The sequence below is a fragment of the Giraffa tippelskirchi genome, chromosome 1 (genome assembly GCF_054371585.1).
Source record: "Giraffa tippelskirchi isolate mGirTip1 chromosome 1, T2T-mGirTip1v1.2.pri, whole genome shotgun sequence".
NCBI lineage: Eukaryota > Metazoa > Chordata > Mammalia > Artiodactyla > Giraffidae > Giraffa > Giraffa tippelskirchi.
Window position 1 is genome coordinate 109,354,647 of NC_137275.1, and position 21,230 is coordinate 109,375,876.

Here is a 21,230-nt window from a genome sequence, read left to right on the forward strand (position 1 = left end):
CCGTCTCCTTCTCCAGGGGGATCATCTCAACCCAGGGAGCGAACTCAGGTCTCCCACATTGCAGGCGGATTCTTTACCAGCTGAGCCACCAGAGAAACCGTTTAATCTATTATCTGTTTATTAATTCACCACCACCACAAATACCACCGCCATCAAATTCTTCATGTCAAAGGGTTGGACAGAAGTTCTAGTAATGAAAACAAACTGGAACTCTACTCATGCATGTTAAATAATCACAATAAAATGTAAAATATTGCCCAAATCACTAAAAAGCTTTCAAAGAAGAAATGATGCAGGCATATTATCTAAATGATTAAGGCACCTATCTACAAATGAGGAGGAGAAAACTCTGCATAATATGTAATTGTTACCATAACATCATTATAACAAAAATGATAGCACTGGGAATAATTTCCAGGTCAATTATCAGTTCTACCATCATTTCTCACATGCACCAAACATGCTGTGAAAACCTGGATTTGTTTATCTGTATTTGTTATATGGCAAGAAATGTGGAGTGCTCATCCAATTTTCCTTTAACAAATGGATACAAATATTTGCAATTCTGGAAAGGCAGTTTGCATGTCAATGACTAGCGAATTCTCTGGAAGAATCCATTCTCAACACCAACATCCCCAAAACACACACCTGCCTAGCAGTGCCCCTCCACATAGTTTATCCTTTCCTTACGCCATAAAAATTTCCAAAATATCTGAGTAATCATCTACCTTGAACTCAGTGAGTATTTCTTACTGGTATGTAATTCTATGAGGTTTACACTTCTAATAATTTTTTGAAAGAACTTTAAAAAAAAAATATCAGCACGATAATATGCCTAAGATAAGAAAAGCATGAACACACAATTCATACTACATACATTTGAGACAGGAGGTAGTTTTTGTTTGGTTTTGGTTTTACTTCGTTCTTGCTTCACTTAGCTCTCTTAGAATGCTTAAGACGGTAGAACTGTAATTGGTTTCCCTTAATTTATGGATGAGGAAGCTACGGAGCCAACCAACTGAGCAGTTGCAGAGCCATGACAAACTGCCTCCCAGATTCCCTCCCTTGCTACCAGTCCCTTGCCTCCAAACCTGAGCAAAGACTTGGGATGCAATAAGCACTTTTCAATAGTTCAGGTACCACTTTATGCATTCTGCCATGTTGGCATTCACCAGGATGGTGAAATACTACAACAAATCTACCAAACATTACATGGGGATACACTAGCCAGGCAGATCCATAAGACAGTCTTAAGAGTTTCTCTATACTACAGAACACAAGAGAAGTGGCTTTCTGGTGATCTATATTTGAGGCTAATCCTCCAGTGGAGGCTGATTTGTCCCATGGGCTGTACAAATTTCTAGGACTGTACAAATTTCTAGGACTATACATTTGCACAAATTTATAGATACGCAATTACAAGAGGAAATAAAAAAAAAAAAACCAGAGAGAGAGAGGATAAAACAATAAAGCAATCCACAAAGGCCAGAGCCTGGTAAACTCATTTTTATTACTATCTTACTAACAATAAAATTCTTCAGACAAATTCTAGACCAGATTCTTTGGTAAATATTGCTCCGTTGTCACAGCCTCTTATTACCAAAAATTGATCTGTCTTCCTTGGTTCATACTTTCCTACTTCTGCCCAGCACTTTGCGATGTTCCTCGTAGTCTCAGCTCATGTCTCTCAGCAACACCTCAGTGAATCCAGGGTTGCATGGTCTTAAAGTCTCTCATGTGCCAATTTGATGGAAAAATATTCTATTCTAAATATTCCTATTTTTTAAAAAGTGTTAATAACAATAATCTAAAATTTGAAGTCTCAGACAGAGGTTTTAGATCAACTATAGTAGTCATTACTAATTTACAGACTAAACCAGTAATAGAAAAAAGTCTGGAACTATAAAGCTATGCATGATGGCATGTCATGGAGAGGAGCCCCTAGAGTTCATGAAAAGAATTATTGCAAAAAAACAAAGAAAACTGTCAGTCGTACCAGCCTGTTGGTATAAACAACTACTTAAAGGCAAAATGTGCCAATACACAACAATGGTCAGAATTCTACTACCTTAATTCTCTGCCAAAAATGTTGAACTTGGGGTAGGATGGAGTGGGAGGTGGGAAGGAGGTTCAAAAAGAAGGGGACATACATATACCTCTGGCTGATTCATGTTGACATATGGCAGAAACCAACACAATATTGTAAAGCAATTATCCTCCAATTAAAAATGAGTACATTTTTAAAAGATGTTGAAATCACTGTCATTTTAGTTTACTACTATTTTTTTATTATGTAAACACATCTCCAGTTTTTATAAAGGAAAAGGAACATAAAAGATTTTTGTTACAGAAATTTGCTTTATGGATAACTTAGCTACAAAAAAAAAAAAAATAGGGATTCCTAAAACAAAGAGACATTCCAGAGGGGTTCTCTTCTGCCATGTTATCAGTCTCACTCAATACAAGGTAATCTAGAGAAAGAGAGTTAACTAGATTAAAATTCTCTTCACAAGTTTCATCGGTTCTCAAGGCTATTGCAGTGGGCTGAATTCTTTTTTTTTTTTTTTAATAAATTTATTTATTTTAGTTGGGGGCCAATTACTTTACAATATTGTAATAGTCCTTGCCATACATTGACATGAATCAGCCATGGGTTCACATGTGTTCCCCCTCCTGGACCCCCCACCCACCTCCCTCCCCATCCCACCCCTCCGGGTCATCCCATTGCCCCGGCCCCGAGCCCTTGTCTCATGCATCGAACATGGAATGGTGTTCTGTTTCACATATGATAATATACATGTTTCAATGCTATTCTCCCAGAACGTCCCACCCTCACCTTCTCCCTCAGAGTCCATAAAATTGTTCTATGCATCTGTGTCTCTTATTCTGTCTCGCATACAGGGTTATCGTTGAAAGATGGTGATGGGCTGAATTCTTTTCCCCCCAAAATATGCTTAAGCATTGACCTCCGGTGCCTATGAATGTGTGAATTTATTTGGAAATAGGGTCTTTGCAGAGGATCAAGATAAATGAGATCATTAGGGTGGGCTCCAATCCAGTATGACTATGATCTCATAAAAAGGAGAGATTTGGACAGACACCCATAGGGAGAATGCCATCCGGAGGTTGCAGTTACATTTCCACAAGCCAAGGAACTATCAGAAGCTAGGAGAGAGCCCTGGACCAGATCCTTTCCTACTGTCTTGAGAGGAAGTATGGCTCTGCTGACACTGATCTTGGACTTCCAGTCCCCAGAACTGTGAAATAGCAAGTTTCTTTATTTAAGCCACTCAGTCTGTGTACTCATTACAGCAGCTCTAGCAAACTAATAGACCCATTCTGGTATTATCTCTCCATGGACAGCTGGCAAAACCATCCATACTTCAAGAAGACCTAAAAGAAATATCAGGAAAGGAACCAAACATGTCAGTTATCTTTGTTCTCTAAATCCAGCTCATTTCAAAATTAGTGAAATGAAAAGGTATGCCTATTTAGTTAACTCCTTAAAATATACTTATACAATAGCACTCACTCATGTGACAGAAAAAACAGCAAAAACAAAGATCCATCCCAGTATTCTGAACAGAATTAAAAATAAATATTTCTGAAATCTTGTAAAAATCACAGTTTGATAAATGAGGAATAGAAAATTAATGTTATCGCCCGAATCCTTTCTCATCCATTACTGAACTTCACAGAGGCACAAAATACTTAATTTTAGTCAGCTCTATTGTTCTGGTGGAACCAGAAATTCATGCTGGTGACATCAAGCTATTATTCAGATCTTTGACAAAAAGTATACTTAAAGCTGAAAGTGATGTAGAAATTTCAGTTTATGAACTATTAAAAAAACAGAACAAAAGTCCATTACATATTGGACAATTTAGTACACATATTTGACAATAAATTAAATATAATCTTATGCCTTCTACTAAAGGCAAAATTGGAAAAATATATTAAGTGATCATTTTCTGTCTTAATTATAAAACATACACCAAATAATCACATTGCCTAAAAACAACTGAATAGAGAATTAGTTAGTTGAATTTTTCAAGTACAGTTGGGGAGGCTACATTAATTTTTATGTTTTGTTTTTTTTCCTACAGCTTATTTGATAGTATTCAGGTATTCTATTTTGCCGGGAGAATATCAATAACCTCAGATATGTAGATGACACCACCCTTATGGCAGAAAGGGAAGAAGAACTAAAGAGCCTCTTGATGAAAGTGAAAGAGGAGAGTGAAAAAGTTGGCTTAAACCTCAATGTTCAGAAAACTAAGATCATGGCATCTGGTTCCATCACTTCATGGCAAATAGATTGGGGAAACAGTGGAAACAGTGTCAGACTTTATTTTTTTGGGCTCCAAAATCACTGCTGATGGTGATTGCAGCCATGAAATTAAAAGACGCTTACTCCTTGGAAGGAAGGTTATGGCCAACCTTGATAGCATATTTAAAAGCAGAGACATTACTTTGCCAACAAAGGTCCGTCTAGTCAAGGCTATGGTTTTTCCAGTGGTCATGTATGGATGTGAGAGTTGGATGGTGAAGAAAGCTGAGCGCCAAAGAACTGATGCTTTTGAACTGTGGTGTTGGAGAAGACTCTTGAGAGTCCCTTGGACTGCAAGGAGATCTAATCACTCCATCCTAAAGGAGATCAATCCTGGGTGTTCATTGGAAGGACTGATGTTGAAGCTGAAACTCCAATACTTTGGCCACCTCATGCGAAGAGTTGACTCACTGGAAAAGACCCTAATGCTGGGAAGGATTGGGGGCGGGAGGAGAAGGGGACAACAGAGGATGAGATGGTTGGATGGCATCACTGACTCGATGGACATGGGTTTGGGTAAACTCCAGGAGTTGGTGATGGACAGAGAGGCCTGGCGTGCTGCGATTCATGGGGTCGCAAAGAGTCGGACACGACTGAGCGACTGAACTGAACTGAATTCTATTTTGTCAATGATTACACTTACCCATAACTGAAATCACTTTAGCATTGTGAAATAATAGATTTTACTCAAATCATGCCATGTCAAAATGAAATCATCTTTTAACATAGGAAGCATCCCCTTAAATATCCAACTGAACTATACTCACCCCCATTAGTCCTCATCTATAATTCATATTAATTGTTCATTTATTATTTATGTAGATACCTTTCATACTGAGAAAAATATGAACTTGTCAGGTTCAAAATGAAAGCATATCTTTTGAATAAGCAATTCTACCCATTTACATTGGGCTTACATAAATCTATAAGCCCATCCGGGAGATGGTGAGGGACAGGGAAGCCTGGAGTGCTGCAGTCCAGGGGGTCGCAAAGAGCCGGATACGACTGAGTGACTGAACACCACCACCACCAATTATTCATGCATTTAAAACATTATACAATATAATGCAAAAGAATAAGACAATATATGCATTTAAATAACTTTAGCAGAAAATTTTACAAATTGTGTTTATACTGTTCAGTAGCTAAGTCCACACATAAACACATAGTGTGGGTATTAACATTTTATTGTACAACTCTAAGTGATGAAATTAAACTACACTTAATAGTAAGTTTATCTGTCTCCCAGCGTACATATCACAGGAAAGGTAATAAAAAATGCCTAGTATTATTTTGACATTTCAACCAGAGAGTGGGCATCCTTAACCAGAGGACTTAGGTGATTTCTTATTCATCTTTGTAAGTTCTGTTCCTGGGCTTCTCTGGTGGCTAAGCAGTGAAGAATTCGCCTGCCAATGCAGGAGGCACGGGTTCGATCCCTGGGTCGGGATGAGCCCCTGGAGAAGGAAATGGCAACCTACTTCAGTATTCTTGCCTGGAAAATTCCATGGACAGAGGAGCCTAGCGGGCTACAGTCCATGGGGCTGCAAGAGTCAGACACAACTTGTCAAAAAACAACACCTACACCTTACAACAACAACAAACAAAAAAGAAGCAACTAATCTTAGGAAACATCTTGCTAAGAAATGCACAAAATAAACAGGAAAAGTGCAGATGCTCCCAGACACAGCTCAAAGACTGGCGGCAGCCGGATGCTGATATACTGAGTGCAGTTCCTGGAGAAGGCGCTTGGGGGCAGCACTCTCGCTGCTGAGGGGGGTGTGCGCCGCCGCTATAATGTTCAGTTGCTAAGTCGTGTTCAGCTCTGCTACAACAGGGACTGCAGCAGGCCAGGCTCCTCTGTCCTCCGCTATCGCCCTGAGTTTATAACGGCCCCCAGCAAAACAAACACTGAGAGCACTTGTAAATTTTCACCATTTTTCATAAAAGTGAAAATTGGATTTCCTTTGGTTAGCGAAAACAAGTACTGATGTAGGTCTTTCTTAAAAGTGAAGCGGCATAAAGCAAACTTTCAAAAAGTGGGGGATACCTGTATAAGGATTGTATGGTCAGGCCATCCCAGATGGCCGTCCCCTTGCTCTCAGTACATCCCTCTGTTCCATCAGTCCCTGCGTTACACCCTACTCAGGTGACTGACCTTCCCTCTTAATCATAGAGCCTAATCAGTCAACTCCTACATACCTGCCCCAACTCCAGCTAGGGACTGTGTGAATTCTTAGAACAGAGCATCTCCACTATGACAGCTTATCAAAGGGGTGGTGAGAGGTGTGCTCCTCTGCTGGTTTCCCTGGTAACCAGTGAGCCAACCTGACAAGTCAATTTCCTCTATAACTGGTAACCTCCCTCTCCACCTCCCAGCCCCAGCTCTCACCTCTATTCCTCCTACCTCACACCCCCTACACACACACACACACACACACACACACACACACACACACACACACAGCAAAGACTACTGCCATGTCCTGCTCACCGCCTGCCACACCTGGTGAGATGCTGCTTCAGGAGCTGGCTGCAGACATGTAAGGCCCCCACATCCATTAAACCATGGACGTAGGAGGCTGGGCAGGCACCAGGGCTTGCAAGTTTGTGGTGTGCAGCCCAAGAGGACAAACCTCAGTCACATTTTTTGACAGACTCTGTTGGTTCTCTTGAATAACTACCTGCTTCTCCCTGCCAGGCGAGGCCCCACGTGTTCAGAGGTCAATCCTGACTAATACAGGCAAAGCATGGTAACTGCATTTTCCTTCCCAGAGAGTGCCAGGAAGGTCTGAGCAATGAAACACAGGAGAGAATCTGTGCAGAAGTTCTGGGAAGGTCTCCTTGCTCTTTCAATGGGACATACATAAAGAGGATACCCTATCTTGCTTCTTCAAGTTATTCTATCTCAATATGAAATCTGGAATAACCATCAGTCTAAGGATAAAACCACACTTTGAAAATAATAGAATCAAGAGAGTAGCAGAGAGATAGAGATGTACTATGTTGGAGCCCGACTTCTTGTAATATGAACAACAAACCTCCTTATTTATTCAGTCATTTTGAATTAGGTTTTCTATTCTTTGCCATCAAAATTGCGTGAACTGATCCAAGCCACATTCATATCCAAGTTCATAATCATCACCTGTTTTCCTTCCCAAACTTCACAGCCATCTTTATTTTCAGTTAGTAAAAACATATATACATTTTGTTCCAATCTTTTCCCTTCAACCTTATCATGAGCATTTTTCCATCTTCTATAGACAATCTTCACAATTATCACTTAGGAGCTGCACCACACACTGACTCTTTGAGACCCTATGGACTGTAGCCTGCCATGTTCCTCTATCCATGGGATTCTCCAGGCAAGAATACTGGAGTGGGTTGCCATGCCCTCCTCAGAGGATCTTCCCGACCCAGGGATTGAACCCACGTCTCTTATGTCTCCTGCACTGGCAGGTGGGTTCTTTACCATTAGTGCCACCTGGGAAGCCCTTAGGACCTGCACAGTATACATCAAATAAAGGGATCTCTGAATAATACATTATTGCTGCGCACTTAGGTTTGCCTTCACAGTTAAAAAACCAATTACTTTTACAAAGGTTACCTTCACACACACACACACACACACACACTGCATAAATATAAATATATGAGTATATATGCTTCATAAATATATCCATATTTATATATGAATAAATATATATATTTAATAAATATATATGCAGTAAGAGAGTGTGTGTATGTGTGTCTGTGTACAGTGTGTGTCCAGGATAATCACTCATAAAAGGCAATAGTAACTGAACATCTAATTTTCTTCTTAAAATTTTTTTCACATTACTGAAGAGTCTGATAATGCCTCCAAATCAAAAGTATTTTATATCTGCCTTAGCCTGAAAAGGAGATTGAGCTCAATATCTAAAATCCAGCCAGGAAATGTATCAAATCTGTTGTTGCTAATAAATGATTTTAGCATCTGCTACATAGAATCAAGATGCAGCATTAAAAAAATTTAAAAAGGGACAGCTTTCAGCCAACTTTTTCATTAACCTTCACTTCAAACACCAGATGGACTTCAAAGAATACAGCCTGTAAACAGCAGCATTTATCCCACAAGACCACTATCTCTATTTGAATCAGATTTGGGTGAACAGATTAGCAGGACATGACAAAAAGTCAGATCTATGAATCATTCTTTCTGGTAAAATCTCAGTTATTAGAGCACTATTGATTCTTCTATCTATTTTACCTATCAGTCACTTAAGGTTGAGTTCCACTCAGCTGCTTGTAACAAAGAGGAGTTCCCAGCACAGTGCAAGCAAGTTGCCCCACCTGAGGGGCCAACCTGAGACTAGAGAAGGGATTTCCCTTTCCAGTCAGGAAGTCGTAAATTACTGGGGCTCCCCAGGTAGCACAGTGGTAAAGACTCTGACTTTCAAGCACTGCAGAAGGAAATGGCAACCCACTCCAGTGTTCTTGCCCGGAGAGTCCCAGGGATGGGGGAGCCTGGTGGGCTGCCGTCTATGGGATCGCACAGAGTCGGACACAATTGAAGCGACTCAGCAGCAGCAGAGGCCAATGCAGAAGACACAAGAGATGGGGGTTCGATCTAGACGATTCCTTGGAGGCGGAAATGGCAACCCGCTCCAAGTATTCGGGCCTGAAAAATTCCATGGACAGAGGAGCCTGGTGGGCTACAGTCCACGGGGTCACCGAGAGACAGATCCAACTGAGCGACTGAGCACATTCCTGGAGGTCATCAGTCACCTGTTAATTCTTCCTGTAGAAATGTCAAAACTAACCTGGCTCACATTCAGTTAATAAATCATATTCTGGTGAGCTAAGTTGGTATTACCCCACACTGGTCAAATAACAAGTGTGGTACCATTTTCTAAAACCACACAAAAAGTTACCATAGGCCTGCCGTATGTGCATGCATGCTAAGTTGTTTCTCCTTGCGATCCTACTGCCTGTAGCCCGCCAGGCTCCGCTGTCCATGGGATTCTCCAGGCAAGGATACTGGAGTGGGTTGCCATGCCCTCCTCCAAGGGCATCCTGACCCAGGGATCCAACCCAGGGATTGAACCTGCATCTCTTATGTCTCCTGCATTGGCAGGAGGGTTCTTTACCACTAGTGTCACCTAAATCTAGTAGGATTAAGTCACAGAATGGCAGATTCAGCTGACGTGACCACCCACCGCTACACAGCTTAGGTGGGTTCTGATGCCCTCCCCTGGTTTTCCCTGACTGTGGCAATGAGTTTTCAGTTTCCAAATGACCTTGACTGCTCATTAGAAATGCACATTCCTCAGCCAGATTCCGGAGATTACTTAAACAGGGTCTCAAGGCTAGAGCCCAGGTATCTGTATTTTAATAAGCCCCCCCAACCACCACCCCCGTGCCATGATTCTAATGCTTATTGTAAGAACTAACTCTCCAGGCTGATTCAGGGTATTCCAATCCCCCAACGATTCTTTTATCACTGATTTGCAAGTTTCACACACCCAGGGCCCAGGCATAATCTTCCTTGTTCTGAGACATTTGAGCCATTGGAGTGTCCACGCCCTGCCCCACTCACCTGAGATCCCCCTGCCACCCCTTCAACTAGGTTTCAATCAACTTTCCACCTTGGAGACACCAGCTTCCTCATTTGTCTCCACGCAGCCAGGTACATGAAAATCTAGCCTCCAGTACATTTTTCAAAGGAGGGATTCCGTTACAATTAATCTTTCCTTTTGTTCAAGCTATTTTTTGTTTAAAAAAGAAAGAGAATGAAAACCCTGGATATTTTCAAGCCATAAGAGACTGGAAATCACATGCATTGGGCCAAACATAGCTTCCTTTCTCTTTCCTTTTAAACTAGTCTTTAAGCTACAAAAATAGAATCATTAGGCTTTTCTACAGGCTTCCCAGGTGGCTCAGTGGTAAAGAATCCACCAGCAATGCAGGGGACACAGGAAATTCGAGTTCGTTCCCTGGGTGGGGAAGATCCCCTGGAGGAGGAAATGGCAACCACCTCCAGTCAGTATTCTTGCCTGGAGAATCCCACTGACTGAGGAGCCTGGCAGGCTACAGTCCATGAGGTCAAAAAGAGTTGGACACAATTGAGCAATTGAGCACACAGACTTTCTACACGTTTATATAATTAAAGAGGAAAATGAGCTATGGAGTGAAATGTGCACTATCTTATAATGTTCCTATAAGAATTAAATGAGACACTGGAGAAGGAAATGGCAACCCACTCCAGTATTCTTGCCTGGAGAATCCCAAGGACGGCAGAGCCTGGTGGGCTGCAGTCTATGGGGTCGCACAGAGTCGGACACGACTGAAGAGACTTAGCAGCAGCAGCAGCAGCAGAGGATGATGGAATCACTAAATGGGAGCATCTCCCATTGATATCTCCAGTTCTAGGTTACTTCTAGAGTCAAATGTAAACCTAGGGCCTCAAGGAAGACCACACTTCCTCTTGGTAGGAACCAACAGAATCAATTCCATGAAGACTTCGCATTTTTAAATTAAAATATTCTGTGAGGAAAAGAAACATGGTATAGACACAAAGTGGGTTTTCTCACTGTGCCAGATGGGGAGACCACCTAGAACATGTAAGACAATCCTTATCAGTTCCTGGGTTACAGTAAAACTGATATTTCAGAAAAAAAAAAAAAAAAAAGAATTAAATGAGAAAACTAATATATAAAATGCTTAGCTCAGCATCCAACACAGAATGAATCCTCAATAAATCCTACCTGTTAACTATCAGGCTGGGCTGTTCTGGTACGTGCTCAGTGCTAGGAAAGTCCTTTGAATACATCTATCCCCAAACTGCCTTCTTCCAGATAAGGAAATCAAAGCTTGGGGGTTAAGAGTCCTACTCAACACTGTATAGCTACTGGCTGAGCCAAAGTGGACACCAGTGCTCTCCAGAGCACAATTCCATATTCTTTTCACCACACCATGATAGCTTTGTTTACACTCCTAACCGAATGTAGAACCAGGACAGCCATAGTTTCAGAACATGTCAGTCATTTTAAGGCATGACTATGCCCCGTCAGAAAGTGAGGAGTGAATGACAGACAGCCTGGAAAGTAATTAAATCATTACAGAGCCAGCAGACTGTTTTCCTGGTTCTTTTTTGGGGGGTGGGGTGGGGAGGGAGTGTATTTATCTCCCATCTTGGGGGGTTTCTTTTGCTTCTCTTGTGTTCAGTCAGGCACTTTATTTCAGGAAGTACACACTATTATGCAGTGCTTAGAGTTTTGTCTAGTGAGAATTAGCTATCAGCATAAAGGTATCTATCCCAAAGAGTCTGTACTGATGTTAGGTTTAATTTTCTTTTCAACACAAGAGGGTGGGGAGAATGAACCGCCAAGCTATTCTCCTCATTCCGAATGTAAAATTTAAAAAATTATGTGTTAAACAGAGAACAATAGATCACTACAGTGTTTTAACTTTGAATTCCACTTATTTATATATATATGTATACACAATAGGAAATATGAAATATAATAATAGAAAAATGAAAAAAGTGTCAGTGTTTGCTAACCATGAGCTTTTACTACAAATAAAGAGTGAAACAGCACTAGGGCTGTCTGCCTGATATCACCTCATATTTTTTATAGCCACATTGGCATTCTGTCTGTGTAACAAGTGTAGCGATGACTTCATTCTCTAGGATGAAGGATAATGGATCTTAACCTTCCTATCACTTCCCTTTAACTCAAAGCACTAATGCAACTGAAGGTACATATAAATAAAATTTTATGAAGGGAAAGAATGGCCCTGTGAAAGTTTAACCTCCAAATCACCAAAAGGTACAAAGTACAATATATCTCAGAATCACAATTAACAAAGCCCCTGCCACAAAGCTTGGATGGAGAGCTGCCAAAAATTTTTTTTAAGGAAAATCTAAACTTTGAAGAACTTTAGGGTTTTTTTCCACAACTATTAAAGAAAAAAAAAAAAAGCCCTAATGGTAAACAAAACGCCACCAACTCAAAACAAAGCACTGTTCAAAGGCAGATGATTCACTTACATTAAATCTACTAATGTGATCTTTCACATTAATTAATGTGAAACATCTTACCAACTTTATCTCTTTACCAACTAATTCCGGTTTTCCACAAATAACATATACAGTTGAATACTGGCATTCTTGAAAACAGCACTTGACTATATCAAGTTGCTTCTTCCCTAGAATAGTTACTATTCCTATCTTTTGCCTTTCTTCTCCACTCACTGATATTTACCACGCTGTGCCCCAGAACATGAACATCATTTGACAAGTCACATTTGGGCCCAGAAAGTTTGCAAAAACCTTTTCAAATACATGTCAACTGCGGGCAGAAATTGAGCGGGGGGGTGTGGTAATTGATTGTCATATTAGATTTAATATTTCCCTTTCCAAAACAGGTAATTAGAAACTATCTTCTCTTTTACTTTGCCACTTCTACGTAAATACGGCACCATTCTCAAGGCAAAGCTGATGCAGAAAACACACATCCACGCCAAGCGCGCGCGCACACATCCCCTTCCCCTCCCCCCACACACATCACAGTGGCTGGAGACAAGCCCGCAGCCCGGAGACAAGCCGTCACCCAGGAGCCCGAGAGTGCACCACCCTCCATTGAGACTGTCACCCCAGGTAACCGCACACAAAGCGCGCCTCGCTAGTTCACAGTCACGGTGCCAAGGTACTTGGACGGTAAGTCCGTGGCCGTCCACCTTCACACAGAGCGAGGCAAACCCGCAACCCCACCCGCTCTCACTTTCTCCTCCAGGAGCACCTAACGCGCTCGCCCACCCAGGCGGGCTCCCCGCCGGGCCCCGGTCGCCGCCGCTCCGCGGCCACTCACCCCGTCTGCAGTCGCAGTAGCCCCAGTCCACCTTGCCGCGGGCGTCCCCGTAGAAGCACCAGGGTCTGCCCGCGCCGTCCGGACTCCGGCAAAAGTTGTGGCGCTGCCCTCGCAGTTGCGCCCAGCCCGCCGGGGGCGACCGCGCGAGGAACGGCGGCACGTCTGCCCAGCGCAGACAAGGAGCGCCGGAGTCTGTCACGTTGGCCCCGGGCGCCCCGGCGGGGCAGTCCCCGGGAGGCGGCCGGGTCATGCGGAAGCCGTGCGCGCGCGAAGCGCGGAGCGCCGGAGGGGGGTGCAGGACGCGCGGGAGAGGGGGCGGCGGGGGCGTCTTCTGTGGCCGCCGCTGAGTGGCAAGGTAATAAGGGTCCTGGGGACCCCGAGAGGGCGCATGGTGATAGCGGTGGTGGAGCGGATAACCGAGGACCGAATCAAAGCTGACCACGCCGGGGAGCGCCCCGAGAATCAGAGCCACCGCGAAGTGGGGGAGCTTCATGGTGCCGGAGCCGCGGCGTCTGGTCCATGCTCCCCGGCTCCGCCGCTTCTGAAGGGGAGGCGGGGGAGGCGCTGCGCGTCCCCGGAACCCCCGCTCCAGCCCCCTCCCGCCCTCCCGCGCGCGGACCGCCTCCCGCCGCGGGGCCCGCTGCCGCGCCCCTGCTCGCTGCGCTCGGGAGCGGTCCCGGGCGGGGAAGGCGTGCGCTCCGCGGAGCCCTGGCTCGTAGAGAGGACCGGCCAAGAGAAGGCGCCGACCCGGGGACTCTGCCCTCTGGCGGCGGGCACAGGCGCGCGGTCTCGCCCCGGAGCCGGGCTCCGCCCTGTCCTTGCCGGGCTCCCGCTGTCAGCGCGCCGGGCCGGGCCAGACCAGCTCGCTGGCACCCCGGCGGCCTCGGGGTGCCTGAGCCAAGTCCGAGGGTGCCCACGCGGGGGACGGTCTTGGCTGCTCTTTGCCAGCAGCCGACACCACCACAGCCTTTCCGTCTGGCGGCTGCCAAACCTGCCACCAGCCCCTGCAGCCCACCTCTCCTCCACCCCTTTGCCGCGCTTCATTTCCTATGTTTTGAAATATTTATAAGTGTGGATGGGTTTAGTCCCTTGAAGTCCCGGGGTAAAAGCTATCAAAGCCCACTTGGAATGCCGAAGCCATTTTCCTGAGCTGTGAGCTCCTCAAGGACAAGACCACATTTCGTTTCCTTTATCTCCCAGTGCTTAAAACTTAAAACCGCGGGCCACACTTATTAGGCTCCAATAAACATTTGCTGAAATTAAATTCCTGAACCGACCCAGGGAAAGCAGGTCGAGCCTTTCTACTTCCTGCCACCCACTCTCCACCCGGTGCCCTGAACAACACCAGTTGTTTGGTTATTATTGGGATTCAGTGAAGCCCTCTTAATACCAAATTTCCTTTCTAGCCAGAGAAGATTTCATCCGTCCGGGTCTCCATCCTATCCAAAAAGCCCATCCCTCTAACACCTGCCTCGTTTTGGCCGAGCATGGGACTTGAGTTAAGCCTACTCATTTGCCTCTCCACAGTGGACTCTGTCCACCGGCAACTCTATAGCTGTTGGCTCGACCTTAGGAAAGCCTTTTCAACAGCTCCCCCGATTTGCACTGCCCCACTTCCCCGGCCAGAAAAAAAAAAAGTTGGTTTAGAATCTTTTTAAAAATCCCTGAAGCTGGATGTTTTAGGGATTTCCCCCTTCAGTTGTTCCTGACTATGCCACGGAAGTTAAACAAGAAACAAGGAAGGCCAATAAAAAAGGTAATGTTTTACATCCTGGCATAATCGTGTTGAAGTGTAGGGGAGACCGGCTGCCCCACAGTATACTGTTGTTTAGTCGCTACTCTTTTATGACCCCATGACTCTTTTGTAGCCCACCAGGCTCCTCTGCCCATGGGTTTTCTCAGGCTAGAACCCTGGAGTGGGTTGCCGTTTTCTTCTGCAGGGGATCTTCCTGACCCAGGGATCCAACCGGAGTCTCGTGCATCGCAGGCAGATTCTTTAGTGCGGAGCCACCTGGGAATCCCATCGTACACTCCTCTGAAGAAAACTTGAACATTAAATGTTTATTGTTAAAACCTAGTTTCAGTTAGAAACTGAATTAATTTCCTACCCCCAACTCAAATAATCTTAGTTTAACCATTCTGAATCATATTACTGTTTTCTTAATTTTTCACCCCTGTTAATGAAATATCTGATTTTTACTTAGAGAAGTGGACAAATGAACAATATTAGGCATCCAGGAATGTGTTTATTAAATCTTTATTCAAGATGTTTTTGCTCAAGATGCTTTTACCCACTGTTTCATTTTTTTTAAACTTACACTTTTCTGATTCCAAAAGCATAGTTAAAACTGTACTTGGCGAAGAAGCGTAAAGTTAAAATACATATTTGGGGGAAGTTGATTTACTTATTTTAGTAGAGGTCAGCAGAATTCACCAATCACAGATTTTTTCTTTTTTTTTTTACTTAACCATTGATTTGTACACTTTATTTTTTTAATTACTTCTTTATTTTTATTTATTTGTCTGTGCTGGGTCTTGGTTGTAGCACATGGGCTCTAGTTCCCTGACCAGGGATTGAACCCAGGCCCCTACAGTGGGAGCACGGAGTCTGAGCCACTGGACCATCAGGGAAGAATCACAGTTTAGTCAGTTCAGTCGCTCAGTCGTGTCCGACTCTTTGCAACCCCATGAACCGCAGCACGCCAGGCCTCCCTGTCCATCACCAACTCCCAGAGTTTACCCAAACTCATGTCCATCGAGTCAGTGATGCCATCCAGCCATCTCATCCTCTGTCGTCCCCTTCTCCTCCTGCCCCCAATCCTTCCCAGCATCAGGGTCTTTTCCAATGAGTCAACACTTCGCATGAGGTGGCCAAAGTAGATTCCGACAAATCATAGATTCTTTGTCTATTATAGGTGACAGTTCTAAAAGGAATCACCCCTTTTCTTCAAAACTGAGTCTCCACCTTCTGCCACTCACATGATGGTCCAAGAAAGGCTCGCCCTGGGATTCTGATCGGCCCGCTTAGCCCTGCTTCTCTCCTTTCTCTGCATGGCTCCTACACCCAGGGCTTTCACACTTGCTGAGAGTCTGGAGGCAGACCTGGTCCCAGTGTACCTATGCACCTTGGAGAGAGGAAAATAACAAGAAAGAAGTGAGTAGAAGAGAAGATGGTTGGAACTGAGCTCCCAAGAATAGGGACCCTGGTGTGGCCTCTTCTCCAGCCCGTTTTACACCTAAGAGGAACTGACAATTTTCCAAGGTCTACTTAACAGTTAACAAGTTATGAAGCTGATTCATACGAAGTGGAGTTATCCACAGAAAATTCCACATCTGGATGTAATCGCCTCCATTTTAAAGCGTACCCTTTCCGAGATGATAAAACAGCATGTCTGTAATTGGACTGTGAAGTCAAGGGCCTCGATTTGGGTTTTGTCCTCTATTTTACAGGGAAAGTATGACTTAAACAGACCTGCTCTTTATGTATTACTCCGCCCTCCTGCTAATCTCTTCCTTCCCTCTCTTCCTTCATTCCTCCTGGCTGCTACCAACATGCAGATGTTTAGGATTTCCAATTCCCCATCCGATGGAATGGATTCCCCTTCCCTGATTTGCGTTTCTCCCTCCTGCCTCTGTCACATTACACTGCCTGTGTTGGGGGCTGGGGGAGAAGCCTCCCTCCACCCCGGAGAACCACCACCTAGCCACCGCTCCTCAGCCGCTCCTCACCCTGTCACACACAGCAAAGCCAAAGGAAAGGGGGCGGCAGCTCCATCGTGTTACAGCTGCAAGAAGCCCACTGTGGATGCTTTCTCTGCTTTCCAATCCCTTCAGCAGCGCTAAAGGAGCCAGGAGAAGGAACAGAATGAAACAGATGACACTTGGCAGGCATTTCCCAGCACAACCCTTCAAAAGCCCCATGAGGTCCCCCAGTCTCTCTTGTCACCTCTGTAACCTCCAGTTCCATCAAGCAACCTGGGTGACAAAGGCTCAAGAGCTCAACTATCCCCAGCCTCCCAGCCAAAAACCTAAAAAGGGAAGTGAAGAGGGGTGTCTCCCTGCCCACCTCACAGCAGGGAGGAGGTGCAGCCTTGGGGGTGGAGCCGGGCGCGAGTATTGAATACATGTGCATACCTGCACTTTACTGTGGCAACTGTGTTATATAGGGACATTTGGTTTTATGGTCGTTTAGGGGATCATTATGCTTTACCTACATAATGGACTGAATATACAGAGTTCTAAAGCCAATACACCAAATAACTTGGATAAGTTCCATGTACAGTTTGGGTACTGCCTGTATTTGGAAAAGCAAAATGCAGTATTTACTTGAACAATTCCAAGTGCAAAAATATTGTTAAAAAAGAAACACTGGGCATTGTTCTTTCACATAAAAGCAAAAATATATTAAATAATATCAATAACATAAGTCCATGTCTAGGGACTGTGGAAGATTTAAAATTATAAGACATTATCAGGCCTTTGGTCAAGGGGGGGTGGATACAACAAAAGAACATATAGTATTTAGTTAAAAGTTCTGGAAAATAAAAGAAAGGTCCAGAAAACAAGTAATGAATTGCTAAATGAATGGCACAGTGGTTTGGCCAAAGGGGCTCTGCTTGACTCATTGTATTCATAATGCTTTTAAGAGGCATTTGATCTCTATTTTCCTTATTGTTTTAAATAGAATTTTATAAAACAGAATACTTTTTTGTTTCCATTTATTTTAGAAAGTTCATCTAACCTTGGTGTAATCCCTACCTGGAAATTAATTCTGTAGGTTCATTTTCAGGCTTACTCAAATTATACATAGGGTATATGAAGAATATAGATGTAAATATATAGATTTTCATTGTTGTTTTGTTGCTAAGTCATGTCTGACTCTTTTGTGACCCTATGGACTGTAGCCTGCCAGGCTCCTCTGTCCATAGGATTTCCCAGGCAAGAATACTGGAGTGGGTTGCCATTTCTCTCTCCAGGAGATCTTCCCGAACCAGGGGTCAAACCAGCATCTCCTACATTGGCAGGAGGTTTCTTTACCCCTGCGCCCCCCCAAAAGAAAAAATGTTATTTTGGCCTTGAAATATCTTAAGCAAGTTCCCTTAGTTTCCTAAGTCAAAGGCTCAGCATCTTCAAAAAAGGGATAGTAATCATGTTTCCAAGATAGATCTGATGGGGGGAGGTAACTGAGATAATGCCTATAAACTGATGAGCAGAGCACTCAGAAAGTGCCAACTATAATGCGGTAGATTAGCCTCAGTAACTGCCTTTGAGTTTTAACTCCTCAGAGTAAGTCACTCTGTGAAAACCTGCCTCCACAAAGCAGAAAATCCCCTCCCTACCACGCCCCTGTCCCTTGCTGCCCCCCAGCATCTCCCCTCTAAGATGGAAGACAAATATGCAGCCACCCTAGCTTCACTCCCCTGAACACTAGTCCTGTCTGATGGGTTTTCTCTCTCCTCATCCCCACAGGTTTGGTCCCTGAAAGCCAAGGCACTACGGACAAACCCGAATGAACTTTCTGGTCAACCCATCACTAGATATTTTGAGTTAAAACTCTTTTCCTGAGCCGTCTGCCTGAGGATAATGAGTAGTTTTCAAATCTCTCAGTTGCAAGTGAGCTGTGGTCACTTGTAAAAGGAGTAAACAGATAGAAAGAAAAACCTGGCTAGAACTGTTTGCCGGTGATCTGGGAAGCACAGAATCTCCGTGTTGAAAAGGACTTAGAGCCCCAACTCTGTCAAATGCAGGAAACCTTTCTAGAATTTCCTAACAAGTAGACTTCCAGGTATTTTTTAAAAACTATGGGTGGGGGAAATTTCTACTTGGAAGCTAGCTCACTCTGTCTCTAGAAAATCCAAATTGTTAGGAAAATCTTCCCATCTACTAAGCCACAAGTTGCCTCCAGGTGGAAACCTACTTTATCCAGCTATGATGCTGGTTATACTCCTACTGATTTAGAGTCCAGCAGACCTGGGTTCAAATCCCTATTAAATTTATTAGTTTCCTGGCCTCCGGGGGGGGCAGTGGTATTAAAGAATCTTTTCTCCCCAACTTCTTTCACGTTCAAGAAAGAGATCTCCCCATTTGGAGTGTGCAGATCCAAGAACGGCAATTGATTCGCATTACTGGACTCCCTTAATAGTATTATTGTGGGAGGTATGAGTCTGTATAAGAATAAATGTTCAATGTCCTATTTTCCCTCCTTTTGCTTACTGTTTTCCCTACTTCATCACTGGAATCTTAGGGACCATAAAGTTGAGATTTGGACCTGGGTTGAGGTTGAAAGAGAGGGAGAGAAGCAGTTTAGCTGTTTAGTTGTTTGCCTACCTGGTGGCTCAGATGGTAAACAATCTGCCTGCAATGCAGGGTACCTGGGTTCTATCTCTGGGTCAGGAAGATCTCCTGGAGAAGAGAATGGCAACCCACTCCAGTATTCCTGCCTGGATAATTCCATGGACAGAGGAGCCACAAAGAGTTGAAGTCATGAAGAGTTGGATACGACTAAGTGACCAACACTTCCACTACTACTAGGAAACTACTTTGGGGTTTGGGATCAAAGCCTCAGCTAATTGTAAAAGTCTGCATTTGCCCGGCTTGTATCCTATGCATCAACGTCCTCCGGGGAACTCATTGCCTGAGGATGGGGGAGGGTGGGAGTGGAGATAGGATTTAAGGGTCCTGGCTCCCCACTCATCCATCAATCACTGCTAACCTCTTCGAAAATAGAGTTTCCCTGTTTGTAATATGGAGATAACTCTATTTTACGAAGCTGCAAGAATTAGAAACAGTATATTAAGGTCTGGACAGTGAGCACATGACTATCATTTAAGTATGTAAAGACAATTATCAGGACAAATATGGCAGTAAATGGCAACTCATAGAATTAAAAACAATACCTCAGATATTATTTACCCATTGCAGATTTCAATGGAAAAAAGTCACTCTTATTCCACATACCACACTATGATTACATTAACTTTTCCATAGCTGCATAATATGTGGTTGTTACACAATAAACACAGTCACTCTTGTATTTGAGTTTACTCTTTTTTGTTTGTTTGTTTGTTTGTTTTGAGTTTACTCTTAAACTTTTGTCTGTCTGACAGAATTCCCCATAGCCATTAAAACCCTGTTCAAACTATGAAATCTTCCCTAATCAAATTCTGCTGTTGAAATATGGGTTAGCCTGGCATGCCGTACACACAGAATTTCTACAGTCACAATCACATTGTTCCAGACTTGTTTTCATTGTAAAATCCCCAATGCAAAGAATTATGCATTCTATAGTGATTGGTCCTTACATGAAGCCAATAGGCGATGGAGTATTATTCGGCACTGAAAAGAATTACTCAGCATGAAAGATGTGGAAGGATCTTAAAAGCATATTACTAAGTGAAAGAAGCCAATCTGAAAAGACTATATACTATACGAGTTCAACTATTTGACATTCTGGAAAAGACAAAACTGTTGAGACAGTAAAAAGATTAGTGGCTGCTAGTGGTTGAGGTGTTGGGGCAGCAATGAACAGGCAGAGCATGGAGAATTTTTAGAGCAGTAAAAATACTTCATACGGTACTATAATAATGCATCCACGTCATTATACATTTGTCCAAACACATGGAATGTATACCACCAAGAGTAAACTGTAATATAAACCATGGACTTCGGACGATTATCATGTATCAGTGTAGGTTCATCAGTTGTAGCAAATATGTCACTCTGGTGGGGGATGTTGATAATGGAGGAAGCTATGCATGAGTGATGAAGAGGATATATGAAAATCTGTGTACCTTCCCCCTCAGTTTTGCTGTAAACCTAAAACTGCTCTAAAAATTTTAAGTCAAGTTTTTAAAAATGTCACCCAATGAACAGTGAGCAAATGAGATCCTCAAATAAAATGCAAATGAGCTTTTAATGCTTTTTTATAATATGATAGTGTAGTGTCTACAACAGAGACCACAAACTAGCCACCACCAAAATGGACATGCCATCTAGATATATTTTGTTTAGTGAAATGTTATTTTAATAATTGAACTTTATGTATTATT

At 43.4% G+C, this 21,230-nt stretch overlaps 1 protein-coding gene and 3 long non-coding RNA genes across 4 annotated transcripts in view; 3 read left to right on the top strand and 1 right to left on the bottom strand.

Moving 5' to 3' along the window:
* Nucleotides 1-13,725, bottom strand: part of LOC145505891 (neurotrypsin-like) — a 73,595-nt gene extending 59,870 nt beyond the window's left edge. The window contains 1 exon segment of the mRNA XM_081489132.1: nucleotides 13,183-13,725. Within this exon segment, the coding sequence (XP_081345258.1) occupies nucleotides 13,183-13,675 (493 nt within the window). The 5' untranslated portion in view covers nucleotides 13,676-13,725.
* On the top strand, nucleotides 3,129-5,023 carry LOC145507010 (uncharacterized). The gene is made up of 2 exons (XR_014054502.1): nucleotides 3,129-3,481; nucleotides 4,107-5,023. It is a non-coding gene; the product is annotated as an uncharacterized LOC145507010 (long non-coding RNA).
* Nucleotides 12,881-21,230, top strand: part of LOC145506993 (uncharacterized) — a 41,167-nt gene continuing 32,817 nt past the window's right edge. The window contains exon 1 of the long non-coding RNA XR_014054494.1: nucleotides 12,881-12,971. This is a non-coding gene — a long non-coding RNA (uncharacterized LOC145506993). The remainder of the gene's footprint in view (nucleotides 12,972-21,230) is intronic.
* LOC145506784 (uncharacterized) lies at nucleotides 12,980-19,375 on the top strand. Its single transcript, XR_014054331.1, has 4 exons — nucleotides 12,980-13,031; nucleotides 16,098-16,637; nucleotides 18,652-18,967; nucleotides 19,251-19,375. It is a non-coding gene; the product is annotated as an uncharacterized LOC145506784 (long non-coding RNA).